Here is a 22,922-nt window from a genome sequence, read left to right as displayed (position 1 = left end):
TATAGAGTAGTTCTTGTTAATAAATGGAAAATGTTTAAAAAATGAATAAATGATAGCTGGTTTATTTCACCGTAAATTCATGCCCACGTTACCTCGCCTCAGAGAGCAAGAAAACTGCACCACTTTCCACACTCCTACTAAAATAATACCTAAGATGCATTAGAAACCACCCGTGTAAAGCATTTTAAATGATTTTACAGTACTTCCTTGCTGATCTACAGTACCTTAATGCTATCTAAAAAATGCATTCTAATTTGAGAAAGGCTCAGGCTACTAATTATAATGTTTATGGCTTGTTTCAGTTCATTTGCACCTTCACTATTAATCTACGACCAGATATGTGCTGAACAGCAGTCCCACACTTGACTTAAAATAATTAAATGATGAATTATGAAAGATAGATATTATTATTTTGAAAGGTAGAACATTCAAAGCCCGTAAAATGCTGTTTGGGCCAACCCTTAAAAAATACGGAGAGGAGATTAAAATGTTATATAAAAAAAGCTGCTTTTTTTAGCTTTGGCAATAAAATGTTAAATCAGTGAGTAGATTCAGTGTTGTTATTATTGATAATGAAAAAATGTGCTGTTTTTTTCAGGGTTTTCTGTTATAATTACAGCCTAGCCAAGCATATGCAGGTCTGATTCCTCTAGGTTTAACTCTCATGGGTCCACACTTGTCAGAAAATACAAATGGCCTGAGAGAGCCATTAAATGGAGGGTCAGATTTTATGGGCCAGCTTGGCCGCAGATAGCACAATTTAATCACATGGCTCAATGGCGGCTCCAGTTAATTGAAAGGAAATTACCAACCAGTGGCGGTTTGTAACTGATTTGGTCCGATTATTGAAAGTGACAATGACTGCAAACAGCGTGAGCCGTGCCAAGCGCCGGAGAGAAGTTAATTGCGGAGCAAGCCGGGAGCTTTGCTGGCTAATGGGCCAAAAGGGATCTCAGCTGTGCAGGGAAATTAGCAAGCAGTGGTCTGCTCAACAAGGCGACTATAGAAATGAGTTACATGTAGTCAGTAACTATGTTTACATGCACACCAGTGGTTTGGTATCAGTCAAACTAACTCGTCAGACTATAAACGGGCTAAACTGCAGTTCATAATAATGTCTTGGTTCTGTCCAGTTTCTTAGACTAACTACTGTAAGAACTTTAAGGTTATTTTGTGTTTACGTACCTAATTAAATGTATAAGACTACAGGACATTTCCATTGAAGACCCTATTAGACACTCCCATTAAAGACACCCCAACTTCTGATATATCCTCCTACAACACACTCTCATTAAAAACCACAGACACCACAAGATGCTCTCATTAAGAAACATCCTCATTGCAGGACACTACACTTACAAGACAGTCTCATTAAAAGACACAATCACTACAAGACATTCCCCTATAAGACATTGCCATTGAAAGACATAGGCACTACAGGAGACTCTCCCTACACCATACTCCCATTAAAAGATGAAAAGACACACCCACTACGAGACTTTTCACTTTACCAAACATCTACCAAAAGACACTTCCATCTTCAATTCCCCTTTTAACTTCCACTACAAGACTTTACCATTAAAATACAGCCGACACAGGAGACTCACCTACTACATCCTCCCATTAAAAGGACACTCCAACTGCAGAGTATTCTACAAGACACTTTCATTAAAATATATGCCCACTAAAAGGCACTCCCATTAAGAGACTAAGACACAAATGCTACAAGATGGTCACATTTAAATGTATGCCAACTGCAGGACACTTTCCTTACAACACACTCCTATTACCCACTCCAACTACAAGACATTTCACTTCTATTAAAAGATTTCCACTTCAGGTTAGTCCCCTTATAAGACACTTCCACTAAAAGACATGCCCACTACAAGACACTCACATTAAAAGTAACACTAACTGCAGGACACTAATCCTACAAGACACAATCGCTACAAGATATTTCCATTATTATAAAAGGCATTTAAAGGCATAGCCTCTACAGGACAGTACTCCCACAACCTATTCCTATATAAGGATGAAAACACATGCCTACTACAAGACATTTCACTTTGGGGCATGCCCACTAAGGGTATTCCCCTTACAGGACACTTCCACTAAAAGACACATATGCTACGAGATGCTCACATTAAAAGACACGCCAATTGCAGGACACTTCCCTTACAACAAACTCACATTAAAAGACACTCCTCTGTAGTGTCTTGTAGTGGGAGTGTCTACAGCCATCTGTGTCTTATAATGGCACTTCTTGTAGTAAAGTCTTATTGTATAGACTACAAGAAATTTCCTGTAGTCTTTAAGTCATCCACTGCACTGATTGCCTATGTAACAGTCCCCGTCCCTGTCCCCCCAAAAAAGCATTCCTAATAGAAGGGGATGCTCTGGAAATTCACACAAGCTTAAGGTCACCATGCCCAATGCCAAACATCAGCTAGAAGGGCATAAAGGCCCCGCCGCATTGGGCTGTGGAGCAGTGGTTTGGAGTGGAGTAGTGGAGTAATGGAGGAGCTCCATCCAATACCTTTGGGTGGCGTTTGTGATCCAGCATCATGTACCTGATTTCATGGATGCTCTTGTAGCTGAATGCAATCAAATCCTTAACAGTAATGTTCCAGTCTTTGCAGAAGAGTAGAGGCCATTACTGCAGCAAAAAGGGGACAAACTCTGTTTATACCGTTAATACTCATGATTTCAGAAGAAACACTGGATGAGCAGGTGTACGGTGTGCACACACAGTGTATATTCTGAGGGGGCAGAGCCTAATTTGGCCGCTACGGCACTGTGAGCAAGCATTTGCTGACTTTTTTGTGTTGTTCTTAACTGGGACATGTATTAGCATTAGCTCCGCTCAGAGGAGTCATGTTGTGAGAAGCTTAACTAAAGTAGGTTGGCCTGTTTGAAGGTTCATTTGAGGTTTTACAGTGTGTAGACCTAAACTGAACCCTTACTGAACCTCCTGGAATCTTTCCACAGGACAAAGAGCAGCAGAGTTACTCCACCCTGAAGTCAAAGGGCACCAGCGCTAGGGTGTCCGGCCTCAAGCCCGGCACCAGTTACATCTTCCAGATCCGTGCCAGGACCTCCGCTGGCTGCGGACGCTTCAGCCCCTCCGTGGAAATCCAGACTGGGAAAGCAGGTTAGATCTTGACGAAGCAGCTCCTCCTACTAGAAAATGCAGATCCTCCACACTGTCAGAAGCAGTATCACTGGGTTTCGTATTGTTTCCAACTTTAGCGCAGTTATTAGGAGCTTCTCTATTCTAAAGTCATACCATTAGTCCCACAGTAAACATCAATAAGTCATTGTGGCCTACCACAGCACGTTGCCCCGGTGGCCTTCATAGCAGATTGATTCTGCGGTTATTAGAGGGTCACCTTGCACTAAATCCCTATTGCTCACTTCTAATCGGCTGAATTCTTGATAGGTCACATCACATAAAAAAACATAGTCTCTGAAGGTTTAGCAGGAATGAAAGTGCCGATCGTTTCACCGCTGTGAGATGAAGAACTGTTGACAGTTAAGAACAGCATAAAACAAAGAAATATAATGCAGTTGTTTTGCGTATCTTGTACATTAATGGTCAAACATTTGTCAGTTGACTGAATGATAAAATGTAGAACTGAACACCAAAATGTATTAAAATCTAGAAATCGATTAGAAATAATCAGTAAAAATTGCCATTCTCAATGAATCAGCTTGGTGATTAGTTTGGCTAATCAGGGAATTCACAGTATAAAACTTTTTCCACAAGAAATTAGCATATTGAGAAGAGCTGGGACAGTGCAGTAAATGCCTCGTTCGATGTGTGGGAAATGGGTCACAAAGCAGATATTAATGATAGGCAACATCAAATTTGCTGATTTTGAAGCTGTATCAAAGCATACGGTCATACCAGTCTACCAGCAGTAGCAAAAATCTCAGTCTACAGGAAAATCCTGTCAGAATTGTGGCTGAAAGGCAAAACTAAAGGACAGGGACCGCAGATAGGGTTCCAGGCAAGAATCGCACCACTACAAACTTCTGAAAGAATACTCTGCAGGAAACTGCATACTATTAACATATGGAGTGGCACGCGAGAGGCCATTGCTCACTTTTGCTCACAAATGACTGAATGAGAATTTACTGTAGACTAGGATTTCTGCCTGTATGACCGTACGCTCCCATGCGCCTGCCAATTCAGCTACTTCCTTTACACTATGGCCTTTAGCATGCCTGAATGCAATCACCTCTTTTTCCAATCATTACCATCTGCTTTGCGACCCATTTTCCACACATTGAACTAGACGTTCACTGAACTGTACCACCTCTTCTAAATCTTTGAGTCCCGTCATACACCCTGCTGGTATTCATAGTTCGACCAGCCTCGTGCAGCACCATCTGTAGTAGCCTGAAGTTATTACCACCTTAAACATGCAAGATGCTATTTTTTTGTCTGGGGAGCTTATTAACACTTACACAAATATTGCTTTATCAAAGGGAAGAAACTGACACCAGCATGATCTCACAAATGCACTTATTTGTTGCAAATTTCATGCATTTTATTATGCATATTTCCATCATAGTAGCAGTGCTACTCTGCTTACTTACAAGTTGCAGTGAACTCAATAATACACAATAATTCCAGGCTTTGATCTGAGGTATATTTAATTCATTTATAACTTTATTTTTCTACTTATCTCTACGCATGGATCCTCCTGTGGCTACCTTCACCATCCAGTCCCCTTACGTTACAACACAGTGACCATTATCTGGATCTGTTTGGCGCTGGTCACTGGGCTTGTGACCTTTCTGGCCATTGTCATCTGCAGAAAACGGCAAGAGGAGTACTTTGAATTGTCTGCCTTTTCTTTTTCTAATTTATAACACAAGTACCAAATGTCTAACATTCGACCTTCTAGAGAACATGTACAGCATGGCAATCAAAAGTTTGGGTACTCCTGGTCAATATTTCCATTGTTGTAAGTAGTTAAGTGGGTAGATGACAGGATTAGTGGAATATTATTTCTGTTCTGTACCATTTCAGAGTGGAAAAAAAGGAAAACAGCGTCATACAAAAACGTGGGAACCTCAAGAGATTTGAGCTCTCGGATTACTTGTACCAAGGAAATTTCAAATCTTGTCCCGACAATTAGCAGCCATGGGCTCCTCTAAGCAGCTGCCTAGCACTCCAAACATTAAAAACGTTGATGTCCAAAGCAGGAGAAGCCTCTAAGAAGAAGAATTTTCAGGTAGCCATAATGTAATTAAGAAATAGCAGTTAACAAGAAGGATGGAGGTTAAGTTGAGGTCCTCAATTTGGCTGCAAAATACCTTCTGGAAGTTGTAGCAGAAGAAGTGGTGTCAGCATCAAGCGTTTATAAAGGAACATTTAAAAAAGCCTGATGCACTTTGGAAACACTCTCTGTAGACGGACAAAGTTCAAATGTAACGAGAAATGTAGAACTTAAGAAGGATGTAGAATTTCATGAGAAGAACACCTTGCCAACTGTTACGCACAGGGTGAATTGATCATGCTTTGAGCTTGTGTTGCAGCCAGTGGCACAGACAGCATTTCACTGCTAGAAGGAAGAATAACTTCACCTAACTCCAAGCAAATTCTGGGGGCAAAGTCACACCATTTAATGACTTTATAGCAAAGGTTGGGAACTAAGGGCCAAAGTCAGTTTGCTGATTTCCCTTTTCCAATCCACCAACTAAACCTGGCAACCACCAGGCAAACTGAATCAGGTGTCCAGCCCTCCAGTATCTGCTTTATAGCAAGGTACTATCCATGACCCTAAACACACCTCAAAAACCACAATAAAATACCACAAGAGATGCAAGCTGAAGGTTTTTCCATGGCCTTCACGGTCCCCGGACCTAAGCATCATTGAAAGAAAATCTGTGGATAGACTTTAAAAGAACAGTGAAGGAGGACGACCCAAACATCTCAAAAAAACCAAAGCCTGTTGTTCAGGAAAATTGTCGAAAAATCCCCCAAACAAAGTTTTTTATAAGAAACTTTGTGCATTTTAGGAATCAGCTCATCTTTTTATTCATAACACATGATTTAATCAGGGGTCCCTAAACTTTTGCATGCCACTGTACTGTACATTACGTAGTCACTGTAAAACTGAGCTTACAGGCCAAATAGGTTGTTGTTGTGTTTGTGTAGTTGCGTTCTTTTTATAGGGCCAGTAGTTATTTAGGGCTATTTGTGGGTAGTTTGTTAATCCTAAAGTTTCCGCCTCAGACAGTAAAGTTGAGTATAAATTTTACGCTGATGCGTCACTATATGAACAATGCATATTCTCAAACTTTCTATATCTGAGTCTGCATGGGAGAATTAATTTGATTGTAGTTAATTATCAGTCACTTCAATGAAAATGAAGGGTTTTTTAATCATTTAATTCATAGGAGAGGGGATAAAGACACTGAGAAGTGTGTTTTATCCCCACATGACACACAAGTCTTAAAACATGAAATGACTCAATGTCCTCAGATAACAGAGAACGGTTTCTGAGTTAATTAACTTCTACATTGAGACGATAATTGCTAAACTCTTCCCAAACGATGCAAAGGCTTCCTGGCTTGTTATATGGAAACATTTGAATATGTGCAAAATGTTTCAAATATTAGCATCTTATGCTACAAAAGACGGTATTCCCTCTTTTCCAGCGTTCTGATAGTTGTTCTCCATATGTTGTGTTACAGACACTGTGGCTACAGCAAAGCTTTCCAGGATTCCGATGAGGAAAAGATGCACTACCAGAATGGCCATGGTAGAAAAGACACTGTTTCCTCAAAACTTCAACTTTCAATACGTTGTAGCTCGGGAGGGTGAGGAGGTGGGGGTGGGGGGTATTTTGGGGTTGGGTGGGGGGTGTTGCTATTGCTTTTCAGGGCCAATATGTAGCAGTGGCTGCCGCCTGGGCGCTTCAGTGATTGTGACTGTGATTGAAAATTGCTTTCATCCTGCAATATGTGACCAAATGCTAATTCTGTTTATTCTAGTATCATTTCCAGAAGCCAGATTTTATATTGATCCCCACACATACGAGGACCCATGCCAGGCCGTCCATGAGTTTGCCAGAGAAATTGAAGCTTCCAGGATCAAAATTGAGAAAATTATTGGCTCAGGTATATTTGGATTGCGCAGCCTAGTGGTAGGCAATACATACCAAGATTTAAAAAAAAAGTTCTATTACCATTTTCAATCATACGAATGTGAGCTGAATATTAACATACTAACTCAATCCATGTAATATGTGCCTTTTATTTTTTTTACAACATTTCACTCCTGCCTGACCTTTTATACTATCGTCCTGTTGGACGCCGTTTAGGTGTAATTTTCAAAGCATAAACTGGAAAACCTCACCACAAATGTCCTGAGTAAAAATAGAACTGTGCTGGTTTTCCCTGTGGCGCAGGAGAGTTTGGGGAAGTGTGTTATGGGCGCATGAAGCTGCCGGGGAAGCGAGACATTCCAGTGGCCCTGAAGACCCTGAAGGCCGGCTACACGGAGAAGCAGCGCCGAGACTTCCTGAGCGAGGCCAGCATCATGGCGCAGTTCGACCATCCTAACGTCATCCGTCTGGAGGGGGTGGTCACACGAAGTAAGGTTTAATGTCTGCTCATGAAAAAAGTGTGGAATTAGATTAATAATTGTTTTTAATTTTCTTTAATTACAGTGTATACCATGTTCAGTACAGTGTTCAGTATTCTACTTTAAAGTCACAGTGGAGGAAATAAGTATTTGATCCCCCACTGACTTTGAAAGTTTGTACTCAAACTTAATTAAATTTAAGTTTAATTTAATTTGTACTCAAATTAAATTAAATTAGTATTAATTTAAATTATTAATTTAATTTAATTTAAAGTAAATTAATAAAATTATTGAATATCAAAAAGAAAACTCCCACAGACCACTGACACACCCTAATCTCAGTGAAGTCGTTACCTGCATGAGAGACACCTGTCTCAAATTGTCACCTGTGTAAAAAGGTCACCTGCCAAAGGACTCAGTGACACTCCAACATCTCCACCATGGGCAAGACTAAAGAGCTGTCTAAAGATGTCAGGGACAAAATTGTTGACCTACACAAGGCTGGAATGGGCTACAAAGCCATAAGTAAGAAGCTGGATGAGAAGGTGACAACTGTTGGTGCAATTATTCGTAAGTGGAAGAAGTACAACATTACTGTCAATCGACCTAGGCCTGGAGCTCCATGCAAGATGTCACCTCGTGGAGTCTCATTGATCATGAGAAAGGTTAAAAATCAGCCAAGAACTACACGGGAGGCAGCTGGGACCACAGTCTCTAAAAAACCCATTGGTAATACACTGAGACGTAATAGTTTAAAATCCTGCAGTGCACGCAGGGTTCCTCTACTCAAGAAGGCTCATGTCCAGGCCCGCCTCAAGTTCGCCAATGAACATATTAATGACTCTCTCGAGAGAGACTGGGAGAAGGTGCTGTGGTCAGATGAGAGCAAAATGTAACTCTTTGACCTCAACTCAACTCCCCAAGCATGGTGGTGGAAGTATTATGTTTTGGGGTTGTTTTTCTTTTAAGGGCACAGGCCAACTTCACCACATCGACGGGAAGATGAACGGGGCCATGCATCGCAAAATCCTGGGAGACAACCTCCTTGCCTCTGCCAGGGCACTGAAAATGGGTCGTGGATGGGTCTTCTAGCACGACAACGATCCAAAACATACAGCCAAGGAAACAAAGGAGTGGCTCCATAAGAAGCATATCAAGGTCATGGAAAGGTCTAGCCAGTCTCCTGACCTCAATCCCATAGAAAATCTATGGAGAGAGTTGAAGCTTCACGTTTCCAAATGTACCCCTTAAAACCTTAAGGATTTGGAGATGATCTGCAGAGAGGAGTGGGCCAAAATTACTCCTGAAGTGTGTGCAAACCTTATAAAAAACTACAAGAAACGTCTGACTGCTGTGCTTGCTAACAAGGGTTTTGCCACCAAGTATTAAATGATGTTTTACTAGGGGGTCAAATACTTATTTCCTTCAATGAAATTCAAGTGAATTTTTATTTCTCATTTCATGTTATTTTCTCAGTTTTTCTTTCGATATTCTATGTGTCACTGTTAAAATAAAGGCATACAATTATGAGATGTTTCATTTATTTGTTTGTATTAAAACATTTAAAGTCAGTGGGGGGTCAAATACTTATTTCCTCCACTGTACAGTATATATACACATACACCCACATACTGTATATATTATAAATTATATAAATATAAGGCTTTCTGTATATTATAACTTAAATAAATATATGACATCCTGAATTGTATTACCTCTATAAACATAAGGCTTTCTGTATATCATAACATATACATATTAGGTTTCATTTATATTATAATCTATATAAATATAGGGCTTTCTGCATATAATAATCTGTATAAATAGAAGACTTTCTTTGTGTATTCATTTATAAAATAAATCTTTCTGTATATTGTAATCTTTATTAATATAAGGCTTTAAATACTGTGGGATTTCTGAACTGCTGCATTAACTAGTTGTAATTAGTACTGCTGTCTTTCTGTGTCTTCCTTTCCTTCTACATAAACACACTCACGCCTCATCAGCTCATGTGCTACTAGCATACATAATTAATGACCTCATGAGATATTAAATGTATGTTCCTTCTCAATTTCTTCACTTTCTTCTCCTCTCCTCTATCATTTTCTGCTCTCCTCTTTTCTCTTTTCTATTCTTCTCCTCTTCTACCATCTTCTCCTCTGTTATCTTTGCTTCTTCTCTTTCTTTCTTCATTTTCTTTACCTTTTCTTTTCTTCTGTTCTGTTCTCTTCTCAGGTAAACCAGTAATGATCATTACAGAGTACATGGAGAATGGGTCTCTGGATTCATTCTTAAGGGTGTGTAAACTCCTCTCTATCAGCTATATCTCTCCTGTATTGTGTAACTTTGCTGAAAGGAGGATTCTGCTTGATGAAAAGGTTAAGATGTAAACAGATTCATTGAGAGTGGTTAGGTGTGGAATGCTCCGTTCTGGTCTAGAGTCATTATTCACAGTGCTGGTGATGGGAAACAGATATCTGAGACATTGTTTTATGATCATTTTGAGATATGAGTTTATAAAGATAAAGATTTGCCACTATTCTCCCATCATCACCACCACTGTAAAGAAAACTTAACTTGGTAGAATTCTCTAAAATAAGCATTTTTCACCAAACCAATCTGAATGAATTAATTTGCATATCAACCACTGAAATTTGCAGATGTTTTTATAGTCTGAGGATGGTGATTCTGTCTTTAGATTATAATTAAATGTAATAATATACAGTTAAGTATTTGTCCATTTATTTTTTATAAAATCATAAACAGACATAAATACCTAAATAAGTTTGCCCCACTGCTGTTTGTATTAATTGTGTTTCACTACTGTGGAAATAGTACCTCTAGTCACACCTGTATGTTATTTAATGTACTTTTTCAAATAGTTCTGAATTGTACCAAAATAGTTATGTTCAAAATTCTAAATTATTCCATGATTGAATAAAACTGTTTGGAAATGGATTCGTCTTTTTCTTTCTTTGACCCAACTCTTCTAACAGAGACACGATGGTCAGTTCACCATCATTCAGCTGGTGGGAGTCCTCCGGGGCATCGCAGCCGGCATGACTTACCTGTCTGATCTGGGGTACGTCCACCGGGACCTGGCTGCCAGGAACATACTGGTCAACAGCAACCTGGTCTGCAAGGTTTCAGACTTCGGCCTGTCAAGAGTCCTGGAGGACGACCCTGACGCAGCCTACACAACCACTGTGAGTTTTTGGAGCGTCTGAAAGGGATTCATTACAGCTCCACACACTAACAGAGCTTCTTCCAGTCGAGTAGCAACAGACAGAAAAAAATGTCACCCAGCTGGGCCGAAGGGGCTGATAACACCTTGGCACAGTACAGTTGATAAGTTTCGAATCATAGGTGTTTAATGTAATTGAATCGGATTTGGTGGTACAGTAGTCCACAAGTTGTTTAATTTTTAATATTTCAGGATATTGCTGCTGTCCAGTGAAAACCATGTATCTCAATGTATGTCTGTTTTTAGTTTTTTCCATGGTCTGAACCTTGTAGCTATTCAGTACACTGTGTAATTAATTCTGGATGAATGGACCATTAGAAATGATCTAAATGACTTGGAATAAACTCTTACATTTACATTGACTTCCATTCATAATTAAAAAAAATTTTGAGCTCTCCTGTAAAGTCACCATTTTTGGAGATACATGCTTTTCATTGGTAACAACCGTAAAATACCATAAAATTTAACTCCGAATAAGAAAGAACCACTGGTGCATTTTTCTCTTCCTTCCCTTCTAGGGCGGCAAGATTCCGATCCGCTGGACAGCTCCAGAGGCCATCGCCTACCGCAAGTTCTCCTCGTCCAGCGATGTGTGGAGTTACGGAGTGGTGATGTGGGAGGTGATGTCCTACGGAGAACGGCCGTACTGGAACCTCACCAACAGAGATGTAAGTGCTTCAAACAGACTGCCACCTTGCTTAACATCTGGCACAGCGTTCTTGCACTCCTATCCATCTACGACTACTCCTCTAAACATACCTCTGCTACCTGCCTAATGACCATGTTAAAACCTTAATGGACTCTTAACTATCTGCCACTATTAATATTACCACTATTACCCATCATTACTCTCATTACTCTTACCATCACTGCCATAATTATATTAAGCTATACTACACCATGATTATTATATTATGATTATGAATATGTTTGGGTGGTTTGGTGACTTTGATCAATCATTTATAAATAGTTCTGATCAAAGAAGGATGGGTTGGGTCCCTTCTGTGAGTCTTGGTTCCTCCAGCTCTGAGGGAGTTTTTCCTTGCCATTGTCTCTGTTGGCTTGTTTATTGGGGGTCTTAGATTTTCTAATGTTCTAATAGATTTTCTTCTAATGTTGTTGACTTTGTCTTTTTAATGTTAATGTTAAAAACTAAGTTACAAATACCAAATGTAACCTAAAGCCTTTGAAAATATACAGTAAGTGTATTAAGTCATTTCTGAATTCAGTAAATGGATTAAAGGCATAAAGGTCATGGCTGTTCAACTGCATTGCTCTTGTAGAAGTAATACTGCAACAAACCTGTTCATGCATTGGCACTAAAATGACTTGACACACACACACATACACACCACACACACACATTTACACACACACAAGAAGTCTAATTTCCAAGCTTTAACTACTTTGTTAAAACAAACATGCTCATTTCATTTCATCACCTGTCAGTCTGTCCTCATCTAGCAGGAAGATTAAGGAATAATAAAGTTGGATTGTAATAATTAAAGAAGCTGTTTCACAGACTGCAACTGAAGTACCGGGTGTCCCTGAATTCCCTAAACTCAAGTTCAATACAAATTCAATCAAACTATTAAAGTGGAGTGTGTAGAGTGGAATTCATGTGCATGTGCTACATTTGCTGTAGGCTTTGCAGACTTTGCCTTGTGTTACTGTGCATATTAAGCACCATGCCCTTGCATGCTATTGCTGGAGGTAACTAAAATGCGTTTACATATTTCATATTTCTATACTTATAACCTTTGCATACACCATACCATTAGCACTGTCTGCCTAATATTGAGTAGTTCCACATTATACTGCCACAACAGAGCTTAGCATTTGAGGCCTGGACTTCACAAGACCTCTGCAGGTGTCCTGAGGTATCTGGCACCAAGCCCTTAGCAGCAGAGGTTGGGCCTCCATGGATTGCATTAATGAGCCTTAGGTGGCCATGACCCTGCCGCAGGTTCACAGGTTGTCTTTTCTTGTCACTGACTGAATAGAACCTAGACAGACGTCAACAGTCAGACGTTCGTTGCTATCTTGGCAGTGAATTATCAACACAGGCGCGTGCAGCCCAACGCTCGTAGCATAGCAATCTGCCAAAGTCAGCACCTGGCTCTTAAAGGGAATGAAGAGTGACACGCTGATTTATTGGTTTATTACTGCACATTACGCCCAAAACACACCCATGATAAATTAAGAGACTTAGTACATGCCTTTTGCACGTGTCGAGCCTCGCAGGGCGCAGTTTTCCTTCTGTTACAATAGCAAAGACACACAGGCTCGCAAAAAGATTACTAAAATAGGGTCCAATGTGTTTAGTGTTTAAATACATTAAAGCTCAACTTTTTCAGATTAATAAAACTTTATTTTTCAGTTTAATAAAGCTTTCAGTTTAAAATTTTTTTTTTTTTTTAAATTAGCTGAATCTGGGTTTACAGTGTAACAGAAAGTGAGAAGCTGCTTATTGAATCTGCTTATCTTAACTCACTACTTAATATTCATTTAACTCAACATTTCTAAACTACATCTGCATTAAATTGCCAAACATGGAGATTTTTTAAAGATAAAAAAAATAATGAAACAAAATTAAAAAAATATATTTTTTAAGATAAAACAACAATTTTGACTTTATTTGTTCAATAAGTGGAGTTATGGAATTAGTTATGGAATAAATACTATAACTACTATTTTGGGAGGAGTAACATACCTGAAGTCCCTCTGCCTCAACCTTGTTCACCTGTCTACAACAAGTCTGCGCAACCCTCCACCACCACGTCACCTCCCTTTTAACCCTGTCATCTAGCATTCCTGGCTCCACATTTCAGAAACCACTTGAATTCCAGCCCAAAACTCCTCCCAAAAGTAACTCCGAAGTTACCGAACATAACTCGGCCTTGCAGATTTCTCCTGTACAACATCCGGAGAATTCGACCCTTCCTCTCTAAAGAGGCCGCCCAGGTGCTCGTTCAGTCTCTCGTCACTTCCAGACTTGACTACTGCAACTCTCTTCTGGCTGGTCTTCCTCTGCGCACCATCAGGCCCCTGCAACTCCTCCAGAATGCAGCGGCACGGGTCGTCTTCAACGTTCTTAAATTCAGCCATGTCACTCCACTGCTGCGTCTTCTGGTAGCTGCCCGCATCAGATTCAAAACCCTGACGCTGGCCTATAAAGCCAAGAATGGACCAGCCCCTCCGTACTTGATGGCAATGGTCAAAAGCCGATCCGCACCAAGAGCCCTTCGAGCTTCAAGTACGGCTCGGCTCGACCCACCATCCCCAAAATCCACGGAAGACAAGCGTCCAGGCTTTTTTCTGTCCTGCACCAAAGTTACGAACTTCCCCTGGGTGTCCGAACAGCAGAGTCCAACGCTCGCTGTTTTCAAACGCAGACTGAAGACCCACCTCTTCAGAGAATGCTTGGGCGAATAGCAGAGTGGTCTTCTTATTGACTTGTGTTTAGTAGTGTCTAAACTTAGAGGTATCTTTGAATTATTAGCCTATTCAAAGGTTTGGTCTGAACTGATGGGATAAATTAACTTGATATCTCTCACTGCTCTGGGTGACCTGCTTTAGACGTTCTTCAGGTATGGGGCAAAGCTTGTACTGTAACAGCTCCAAAACTCTGATAAATCTCTCTCATGAACTCCCCTCTTTTTCACCTTTAAAGCCCAGCTCTGCACCCTGCTCTTTATTCAGTGCTTCTCTTCTCTTGAATTTTCCTGTTTGTTCATGTATTGTGTGAAGCCAGCTTGAGGCCAGTAGTGTTCAGTGCCTGCATGTTCTGTTCAGGTAATCAAATCAGTAGAAGAGGGCTACAGGCTGCCCGCACCGATGGGCTGCCCCGGCGCTCTCCACACTCTAATGCTGGACTGCTGGCAGAAGGACCGCAACGAAAGGCCAAAGTTCTGCCAGATCGTCACGGTCCTGGACAAGCTTATCCGCAACCCAGAGAACCTCAAGTCAATGGACACATTGTGCAGGTAGGCACCGGGCAATCGATACTTTGGCCTTCTAAGGGATTTGCTTGACAAATGCACTCTGTTAGATATGTGTCAGATATGATCCCTCATTGAAGTCCCCGCAAAGTTGGGCCAGAAAGTTTCTCCTGGATGGCTGGGAATAAGGCAAGTTGTCTTAAGACGGGGGGGCTAAGACGCAAGTGTACATTTTCCAATAAGCTCATTTCAAATAGATGTGTTCTCTGTTAAATAAAAGGGCTCTGTGCTATATTGACATTGATCTGCTGCCGAATCAAAAGAATGTGCGGCGGTATAGTGGTTGCAGGGGAGGGGTTGGGTTTAGAGGAGGCATTTACAATTGGACTTGTATAAATCGCTGGGATCGGAGTGCGGGTGCCAAAGAGCTGCCGGTGCATATCATGATGGGGTAAAGTGGTGATGGGGAGGATTTCATCCCTACATTAATCTACCCAAACCAGCCATCCTGCAATCAGCTCCTACCACCTTCACTTCTCTATCATTTCAGCTACTATTGATTTTCTGCCTGAGCTGGTTGCATTTCAAAGGTTCCCCCTCGTTCTCTGTCTGCCTCCTACCCCCCACCACCTTTCCCCATTTGCAGACTGAACAGTCCTTTGATGAACAGAAGCATTCCTGATTTCACTAGCTGCAGATCAGTGAATGAGTGGTTGGACACCATTAAGATGGGGCGCTACAAAGACCACTTTGCGGCAGGAGGTTACCAGACACTGGGTCATGTGATGAGCATGAATCAACAGTAAGTAGTGACCGAGCATGCTAATATTGTAGGGCCTCCAATCACTCTTGGGTGCAAGTGGTCAGAACTGCAGCTTGAGTTTTAAATAAGAATTAAACATGACTTTCTCGAGGAATTAGCAGTGATACATAACATGAGGACAATGCATATTGAATTATTTAAACCTGTCAATTATTGTCAATAAATTACTGTTAATTATTTAATTATTGTCAGACAATTCTAATTCTTTACAACTGGAGGATTTATTTGACCTTATGACCAAATATTTAAAAAATAAATTAAAAAACACTTTTCACTCTTTGACATATTGTGAATCTGGCAGTTGTTCTTTACTTTGTGTCACCATTGTGTGATGAATTGACCAATAGAAATGTTCAGAAAATGACTTGGAATCAAATATTTTACATTATAAATATTTTACATTAATTTATATATAAGTTAAGAAGGTTTTTTCCATCTCCTGTAAAGTTCCCATTTTGGAGAAACGAGGTCCAACAGCAACAATATTTGACTTTTATTATGTATCACATTTGATACATTGAGATTAAAGCAGGATTTCATTTCTAAACAAACTAAAACAAATATAACACAAAACCCTTGTTTGTTTAACTCATAATACTATGTGTGGCCTTTAAAATTTACCTCAAGCAATTTCAAACTTCAAACAAAACTGTATGTATATTTGTGGTGCATGCAGTGCGCAGATAACCAATAAAATAAGGATATTTAAACTTACATTTTATTTTCTTATTTATGTAAATAATTATAGATTTTTACATTTGTTATATAATAATATTATTGTATAGATATTATTTGATATACATTTCAAAAGAAGTCATTTAAGTAATAAGTAATTTTACTATCATACTGATGCTGCAGAGGTTTAAAAAACTCCATATGTGTCAAATATGATACTCTTGACTTTAAAGGGTTTAAAGGTTAAAGGACTCCCTCTCAGAGCAACTGTCTACGTATAAGATTGGATTACTGAATGAATCTATAGCTTGTAAAAATGTAAATCTTTGTAAATTTTTGTACATTTTGTAAAACGCTACACTGAATACATCTACATGTGATATTAATTCAAAAACCAACATTTGGAAATTATAAAGCAATATGTAAATAATAAGTTTACAAACAAAATGACATTATTAGCTGTTAACAGAGATTCAAAATGAATTTGTTGCTAGAAAAATGACAGATGTTTAAAGAAGCTGATAAATTTGTTTTCTGGTTTTCTTAGTATGGAGCTGCAGTGACAGACGTAGTTTAAACTTTTTTTAAATATATTTTGGCCAGTTAGTCTCTTAAAAATAAAAATGCTTCAAAGAGTGATGGCAGATGAAGAACCGCTTATGATTTCATAAAGAAACACATTTGTAAAGAGATGTTTGAGTATGAAAAACCTTTTAAACATCTATATAAAACTTCATGTCACCAATTAAGAAACATGATCCTTTATAGGAGCTAAGTTTTTTTTAAGAGAATCATCTCAAAGGACCCTTTGAAGCAACTTTATTTTCTTACATTAACAATGAAAAACTGTATCAGACAACAGCTATGAACATCTGTCAACACACCTGGTATGTTTCTTTCTGGAGCAGCAGTGGCCACAAGGCAGATGGGAGGAATATTACACCAATATTGCAAGGTAGTCAAAGGCCAATGGGCCAGAGCTTCAGTCATCAAATGTAATAATTCTCTCTATTTATTACTTTTGTTGGCTTGTATACATTTGTTTTGGCCGTACCTTTGTTCACAGGCCCACAGACCAACCATGAAGAATTCTTGCAGTGATCAGTCCACCTTAGTGTACGATAGATTAAAAAGTGTTGGTTTTAAATGTGTACATTTCACCCTAATTTGTAAAACCTCAGTAGGCCAGAAAATGGTCATAATGCCAAAACAATAATAAATGTATGAGTAAATGTATATCTGATGACACAGAGAACATTATTTCTACAGATATTCTCTGCATTAAATATTATGTAATTGTCTTGCTTATTTCTACCATTACTACCAACAGTTATCCTTTAGTCATAGTCACTCTGGAGAATTCATAGTAGCAGTACTTGTACTTATTCAAGTGCCTCAGCTGCACCTTTTCATGACCTGGTACCTTCAATTTGTAACTGTCTGCCACCTCATAAAAAAACTGTACTAGCCTCATCAGCTTGTAAAAAACAGGTCAAAACTCATATGCTCTCAGTCTAACAAATTTAGTTGTTCAGAGTTTCTATGATTTTTTCTATGAGTTTGTTAATTAATTTAATGTTAATTTTTAAAACTTTCTTTTTTTTATACTTTCCCTGTATATTATCTCTTTTTACTGTCTTTTCACTTGCTTGTGTTTACTGTACTTATTGTGCAAATAATAATAAATAATTAGAATAAAATAATAAATAATAAAAAAATACATCCGATCCACCTGTTAATATTGACCTTTTTAAAAGCACACAAAATATTGTTCTTAATTAAGCCATAGAAGTCTTATTATTATCATCGTTTTACTGTACTGTTAATGTCATTACATAATCATTTCCCTAATTACACAGTTAATAATCAGCTACATTCACATTCAGTTTCCATTATCTATAACTTGCCAATATCAACCGAGTTGATCACAGTTGCACTCATCGACACTCTAGGCAAAAAAGGGGCTCTAAGTCAACTCAACTGGGCTGTTTGACAGTATTGGAAACCTTTGGAAAGCTTACCTCAGCTATATTTAGCTTGACTACATAAAAGAAATACTGAAAGTCCTGGTATTCACATTATTATCAACTTACAAAATATTGTGAGCAGTAGAAGACTGTCACAATAACATGATTACAAAGTTACAAAGTTCTCAAAAAGTTATCAAAACAAACATTCACATTCAGTGTATAATTTGTATTGGCAGGTTTAAAGTCACACATTAAAGAGTTAATATCTACTCAATGCCACTATCAATCCTAGTTAATCACGGTTGAACTCATCAGCACTTAAAAATACACTACACGCAAAAATAGTTCTACATAGTACTGAACAAGGGTTGTCCATATTCTTGTATATGGATAATAATTTATTTCATTTATTTCATTTATTTATTCAAATGGTTCTGTATACAACTGCCACATTTACTAAAGAGCCTCCTTTCTCTAAAGAATTCTCTATGTTAAATATATTGAAATTGCTCACTTGTTTCTGTCCGTTACCATTACTATCAACATCTACATTATATATATACACACACACACACACACACACATATATATATATATATATATATATACACACACACACACACACACACATTCTATTTTTATATTTATAAAAAGGTAAAGGTTAAAATTAAGGTTTTTTTGGATGCCATGTATCGGATTTGAAAGACCCCCATCTTGAGATTTACCTGGGCTACGTTAAGCTCAATTACCTCAAGCTTAAATGCCTAATTCTGTCCTATCCTATACATGTTTAATTATATATAATGTAGATGTTATATATACATTTCATATATTCATATAGTGTGTGAGTCTGTACATATAACATAGATATTATATACATATAATGTGTGTGTATTGGGATGCGAGTCCCCCAGCTAGACCTTTGCCTCGACTTGTCTGGGCTACGTTCAGCCCAGTTCAATGAAAATTACATTAAAAATACAACAAATCTATCCTAATTTTGACTCTTTTAAACATAGAAACGGTTGTAAGAACATAACCAGGAGAGGTCTATAGTTATCACCATTGTTTTGCAGTATTGTTGAAATGTAATTACACAATAATATAACTACCTAAACAACTATGGGCCACTTGTGGCTCACTGTGAACACATATCCCTTCCAATATGAAGTTGCTATGTGGAAGACTGTGGTTTAATTCCCGGTCTGGGTGACTGTGCTGTGCTACAACTATAAGAGTCCTTGGGCAAGACTCCTAACACTAGCACTGGCCCACCTCCGTAATATGGGTAAATGTGTAAGTTGCTCTGGATAAAAGCTAAATGTAGCTTTTTTAGCATTCAGTATCAAGTTAGTTAATAAAACGTTTTACTTTTACTTTTCTGCTGACAGCGTCTCCTCTCTCCTCTTGTAGGGACATCCAGAGGTTGGGGGTGACGCTGATGGGCCACCAGAAGAAGATCATGACCAGCGTGCAGGTGATGCGAGCCCAGGTGCTAAACCAGAGCGTGCCCTCAGTGCACGTATAATCCCGACTGCAGCTGTCTCCATATAAATACATATTCATCTAATATGTGTTTTTGGGTTGTGTGTTGCGAACTCTCAAAGACTCTCTTCTAAGAAACCGAATATCAAGAGGACTCTTTAACTGCGAGGATTCGTTCAGCACCGGACTTTGTTTTCCAGGACAATCCCTGCATTCTGGATTTGTTTGTTTTTTGTTTGTTTGTTTTTTGAAGAAAAAAATGAATCATTCAGACTTTTTGTGTTTTTTGTTTTTTTTTTGGTAAATGGATGGACTGCCTTAACCAACACAGATAATTTAAATATTGGTGTAAATGAAGGAAGATTTTATGAACATTGAAATGTGCGATGATGTACAGAGAGCGTCAAAGCAAGGACTCGGATGGGGGTACTGGAATGAGAGTGTACTGTATATGCATAAAAGAAAACCCTATTGCCAGTCACCCACCACAGCACCTAAATGGCATGGATGATACTATGAGTGCCTCAAAAAAAGCTGAATAAAAAGCTTATATTGAATTTAGACACTGGAAACATGAAATTACTGGCAGAAAGAGTGAGAGAGGCAAACGATGAAGCTATTAGCATCAAAAATCGCTGTCAGAGCAAAACCTTGGATCTTCAAAACGAGAACTTTTCAGGCGAATAAAAAAAGCAGTAACTTTTACTGTATATTAATCTACCGATTATTTTAAGTCATTCACACAATGTAAAGGGCAGCTGGTATTTTTTAAAGGAGTTACAAGGTTTTGATATGACAGTAACGATACACTGAACAAGCATATAAGCTACGAGCTGAGGCGCTCCAAAAGTTGCCTGGTCTCTCAGCGAAAGCTGCATATCGCACAAGTACCATTGGGAAACAGGCTATCGAGATGTGTCACCATTTGCCTCTGATGTCATAAGAAGGGAAATGAAGGTTATGTATGTCATGTGTTTGATTAAATATCCTAAAATGAAACCTGCTGTTATTTATTGATTGCCGTAGAGCAACAGAAATGTGTTTTTAAAAAAAATAAGGAGAGCTGTATCAGAGAAATGAAATGAGGTGAAATCTGTAACCCTTTAACATTAAATTCTTTTGGCTTTTCATGGACTAATTAATTATGTGCATATCACCCACTTAAAGGTCAGTTCCGACATTTTTTTATATCTTTTTTTCTTTTCTTTTCGGACCCAGAGAGTGCTGAATGGGCAGCAAGCGAGTGCGTTCGCCAGTTTCTGTCCGCTGATTCAAAATAATTGGAGGCTGTAGGAGTGGAACGTATTTAAGAAGCAGTTTGAAACCCGGCCTCCCGTGCCACCATCTTCTACTCTTATTAAACTGCAGCTCAGAAGAGTGCACCAAGAAGGAGGAGGCTGGACTGTTCTCAAGGTAAATACACAGTAATTGATATTAGCTACACTGTACACCCTTATGAAAAATTACTTCACATGGCAACAAGCAGTCTTACTGGTTTTTTTTCCAGTCATTAATGCGCTACCACTGGGGACCCGGCACTTTCCTCTGAGCGTGTCGGCTGCAGTTAAAAAAAAAAGAGGCAGTGGCCGGCTTCACATGTATCAGAGGAGTCATGGTAAGTTTTACCCTTCTAGTGTCAGGAGCATTGCCAGTGCAAAGGGGTGCAGAGATTTTTGAATGTTTGAAACTGTTTGAATGGCTGCTTGTGCCAGTGTTTATTATTCAATGTTATATTGCTTTTCTCACAATATACAGTCAGATCCATAAGTAATTGGACAGTGACACAATGTATGTAATGTAATTTTGCCTCAGTGAAGCATGTCAAAATGCGTTTGAAGTGCAGACTTTCAGCTTTAATTCAAGGGGTTTAGCCATTAACACCAGTGACCTAGTTCTGTGAGAAGGCAGCACGTACCGCCAGCAGGGGGCCCTGCCAGCAAAGTAGGAAAGCTGGTGGGGTTGGAGCAAAGAACTCCAAGCCCCAGAATTCCCAGCGGTAATCAACGCTGACCAGATCCACCTGTGTGGCACGGTATAAATACACCCAGCCAAACACACTTCCATGTCACACCTTTGTAGAGGGGCGAATGGTAACAGTGGGTATAAGTTGCGAACAGAAAAGGGAAAAGTGAAAAGTTGTGAACAGAAAAGTAAAAAGAGAAAAGTTGTGAACAGAAAAGAGAAAAGTTGTGGACAGGAAAGAGAAAAGTGAAAAGTTGTGAACAGAAAAGAGAAAAGAGAAAAGTTGTGAACAGAAAAGAGAAAAGTGAAAAGTTGTGAACTGAAAAGTAAAAAATGTTGCGAACAGAAAAGAGAAAAGTGAAAGGTTGTGAACAGAAAAGAGAAAAGTGAAAGGTTGTGAACAGAAAAGAGAAAAGTTGTGAGCAGAAAAGAGAAAAGTTTAAATTGTGAGCAGAAAAGGCCAAAGCATTTGAGTTGCTGTTTTTAGTTTGAGTAAACATCACCTTTTTCATTTGTTTGTTTTCCCGCCGTTTTCTGTGTTGCTTATGATCAGTGTTTATACTGCCACCCCTCACAGCTGTGGTGGCACGGTGGAAATACACTGGGCTCCTGTTACCAGGGTTGGAAGTTCAAGCCCAACAGTCACCAGTCACACACCACAAGAGGAGTAGTTTCATTTAATCATAATAAAACAAACTTTGACTGCGCTTGAGTCCAAACCCCACACCACACTGTAACAAGTTCAATTAGCAGCCATACATGCCTATGCCATAACAGTGTCTCCAACATGTTTGACAGATGGTGTAGAATGCTTCACTTTCTTCCTACTTCATACAAAGTGTATCTGGGTTTCATCTGTCAAAAAAATCTTGGTTTTATTAGATGGTTTCTAGTAAAAGTCTAATCTGACCTTTCTGTTCTTGAAGGTTACCAGTAGTTTACAGAGGGAAACCCTCTGCATTTGCATTCACTGAGGGGTCTCATGATTAGTGACTTTGACAATGGTACGCCTACCTCCTCAAGAGTGTTCTTGACTTGACTAAATGTTGGGAAGGGGTTTCTCTTCACCAAGCAAATATTTCTGGGATCATCTACTTTAGTTGTCTTTCACTGTGTTCCAGGTTTTTTGTGGTTGCTAAGCTCGCCAGTGCATTCCTTCTGTTTTTTTAGGAATGTACAAATCAACATTGTTGATATGGCCACTCCTAATATTCCTGCTCTG

General features: G+C 39.0%; 1 protein-coding gene across 3 annotated transcripts in view; it reads left to right on the top strand.

Annotated features, from left to right (window-relative positions):
- The window catches only part of epha8 (eph receptor A8), a 120,977-nt gene extending 100,240 nt beyond the window's left edge, over nt 1-20,737 (top strand). The window contains exons 8-18 of one of the 3 annotated variants that reach the window (XM_072666275.1): nt 2,989-3,151; nt 4,733-4,829; nt 6,709-6,776; nt 7,009-7,134; nt 7,425-7,610; nt 9,836-9,897; nt 10,597-10,806; nt 11,363-11,512; nt 14,640-14,830; nt 15,432-15,587; nt 19,667-20,737. In XM_072666275.1, the coding sequence (XP_072522376.1) occupies nt 2,989-3,151; nt 4,733-4,829; nt 6,709-6,776; nt 7,009-7,134; nt 7,425-7,610; nt 9,836-9,897; nt 10,597-10,806; nt 11,363-11,512; nt 14,640-14,830; nt 15,432-15,587; nt 19,667-19,781 (1,524 nt within the window). In that variant the 3' untranslated portion in view covers nt 19,782-20,737. Of the gene's footprint in view, nt 1-2,988; nt 3,152-4,732; nt 4,851-6,708; nt 6,777-7,008; nt 7,135-7,424; nt 7,611-9,835; nt 9,898-10,596; nt 10,807-11,362; nt 11,513-14,639; nt 14,831-15,431; nt 15,588-19,666 lie in introns of all 3 variants that reach the window. The other 2 variants (XM_072666274.1, XM_072666276.1) reach the window with 2 other exon arrangements.
- Nucleotides 20,738-22,922: the final 2,185 nt, after the last annotated feature.

Source organism: Salminus brasiliensis, chromosome 21 (genome assembly GCF_030463535.1).
Source record: "Salminus brasiliensis chromosome 21, fSalBra1.hap2, whole genome shotgun sequence".
In the NCBI taxonomy this organism is placed as follows: domain Eukaryota; kingdom Metazoa; phylum Chordata; class Actinopteri; order Characiformes; family Bryconidae; genus Salminus; species Salminus brasiliensis.
Note: the sequence above shows the minus strand (reverse complement) of the source record. Positions and strands in the feature narration are given on the sequence as shown.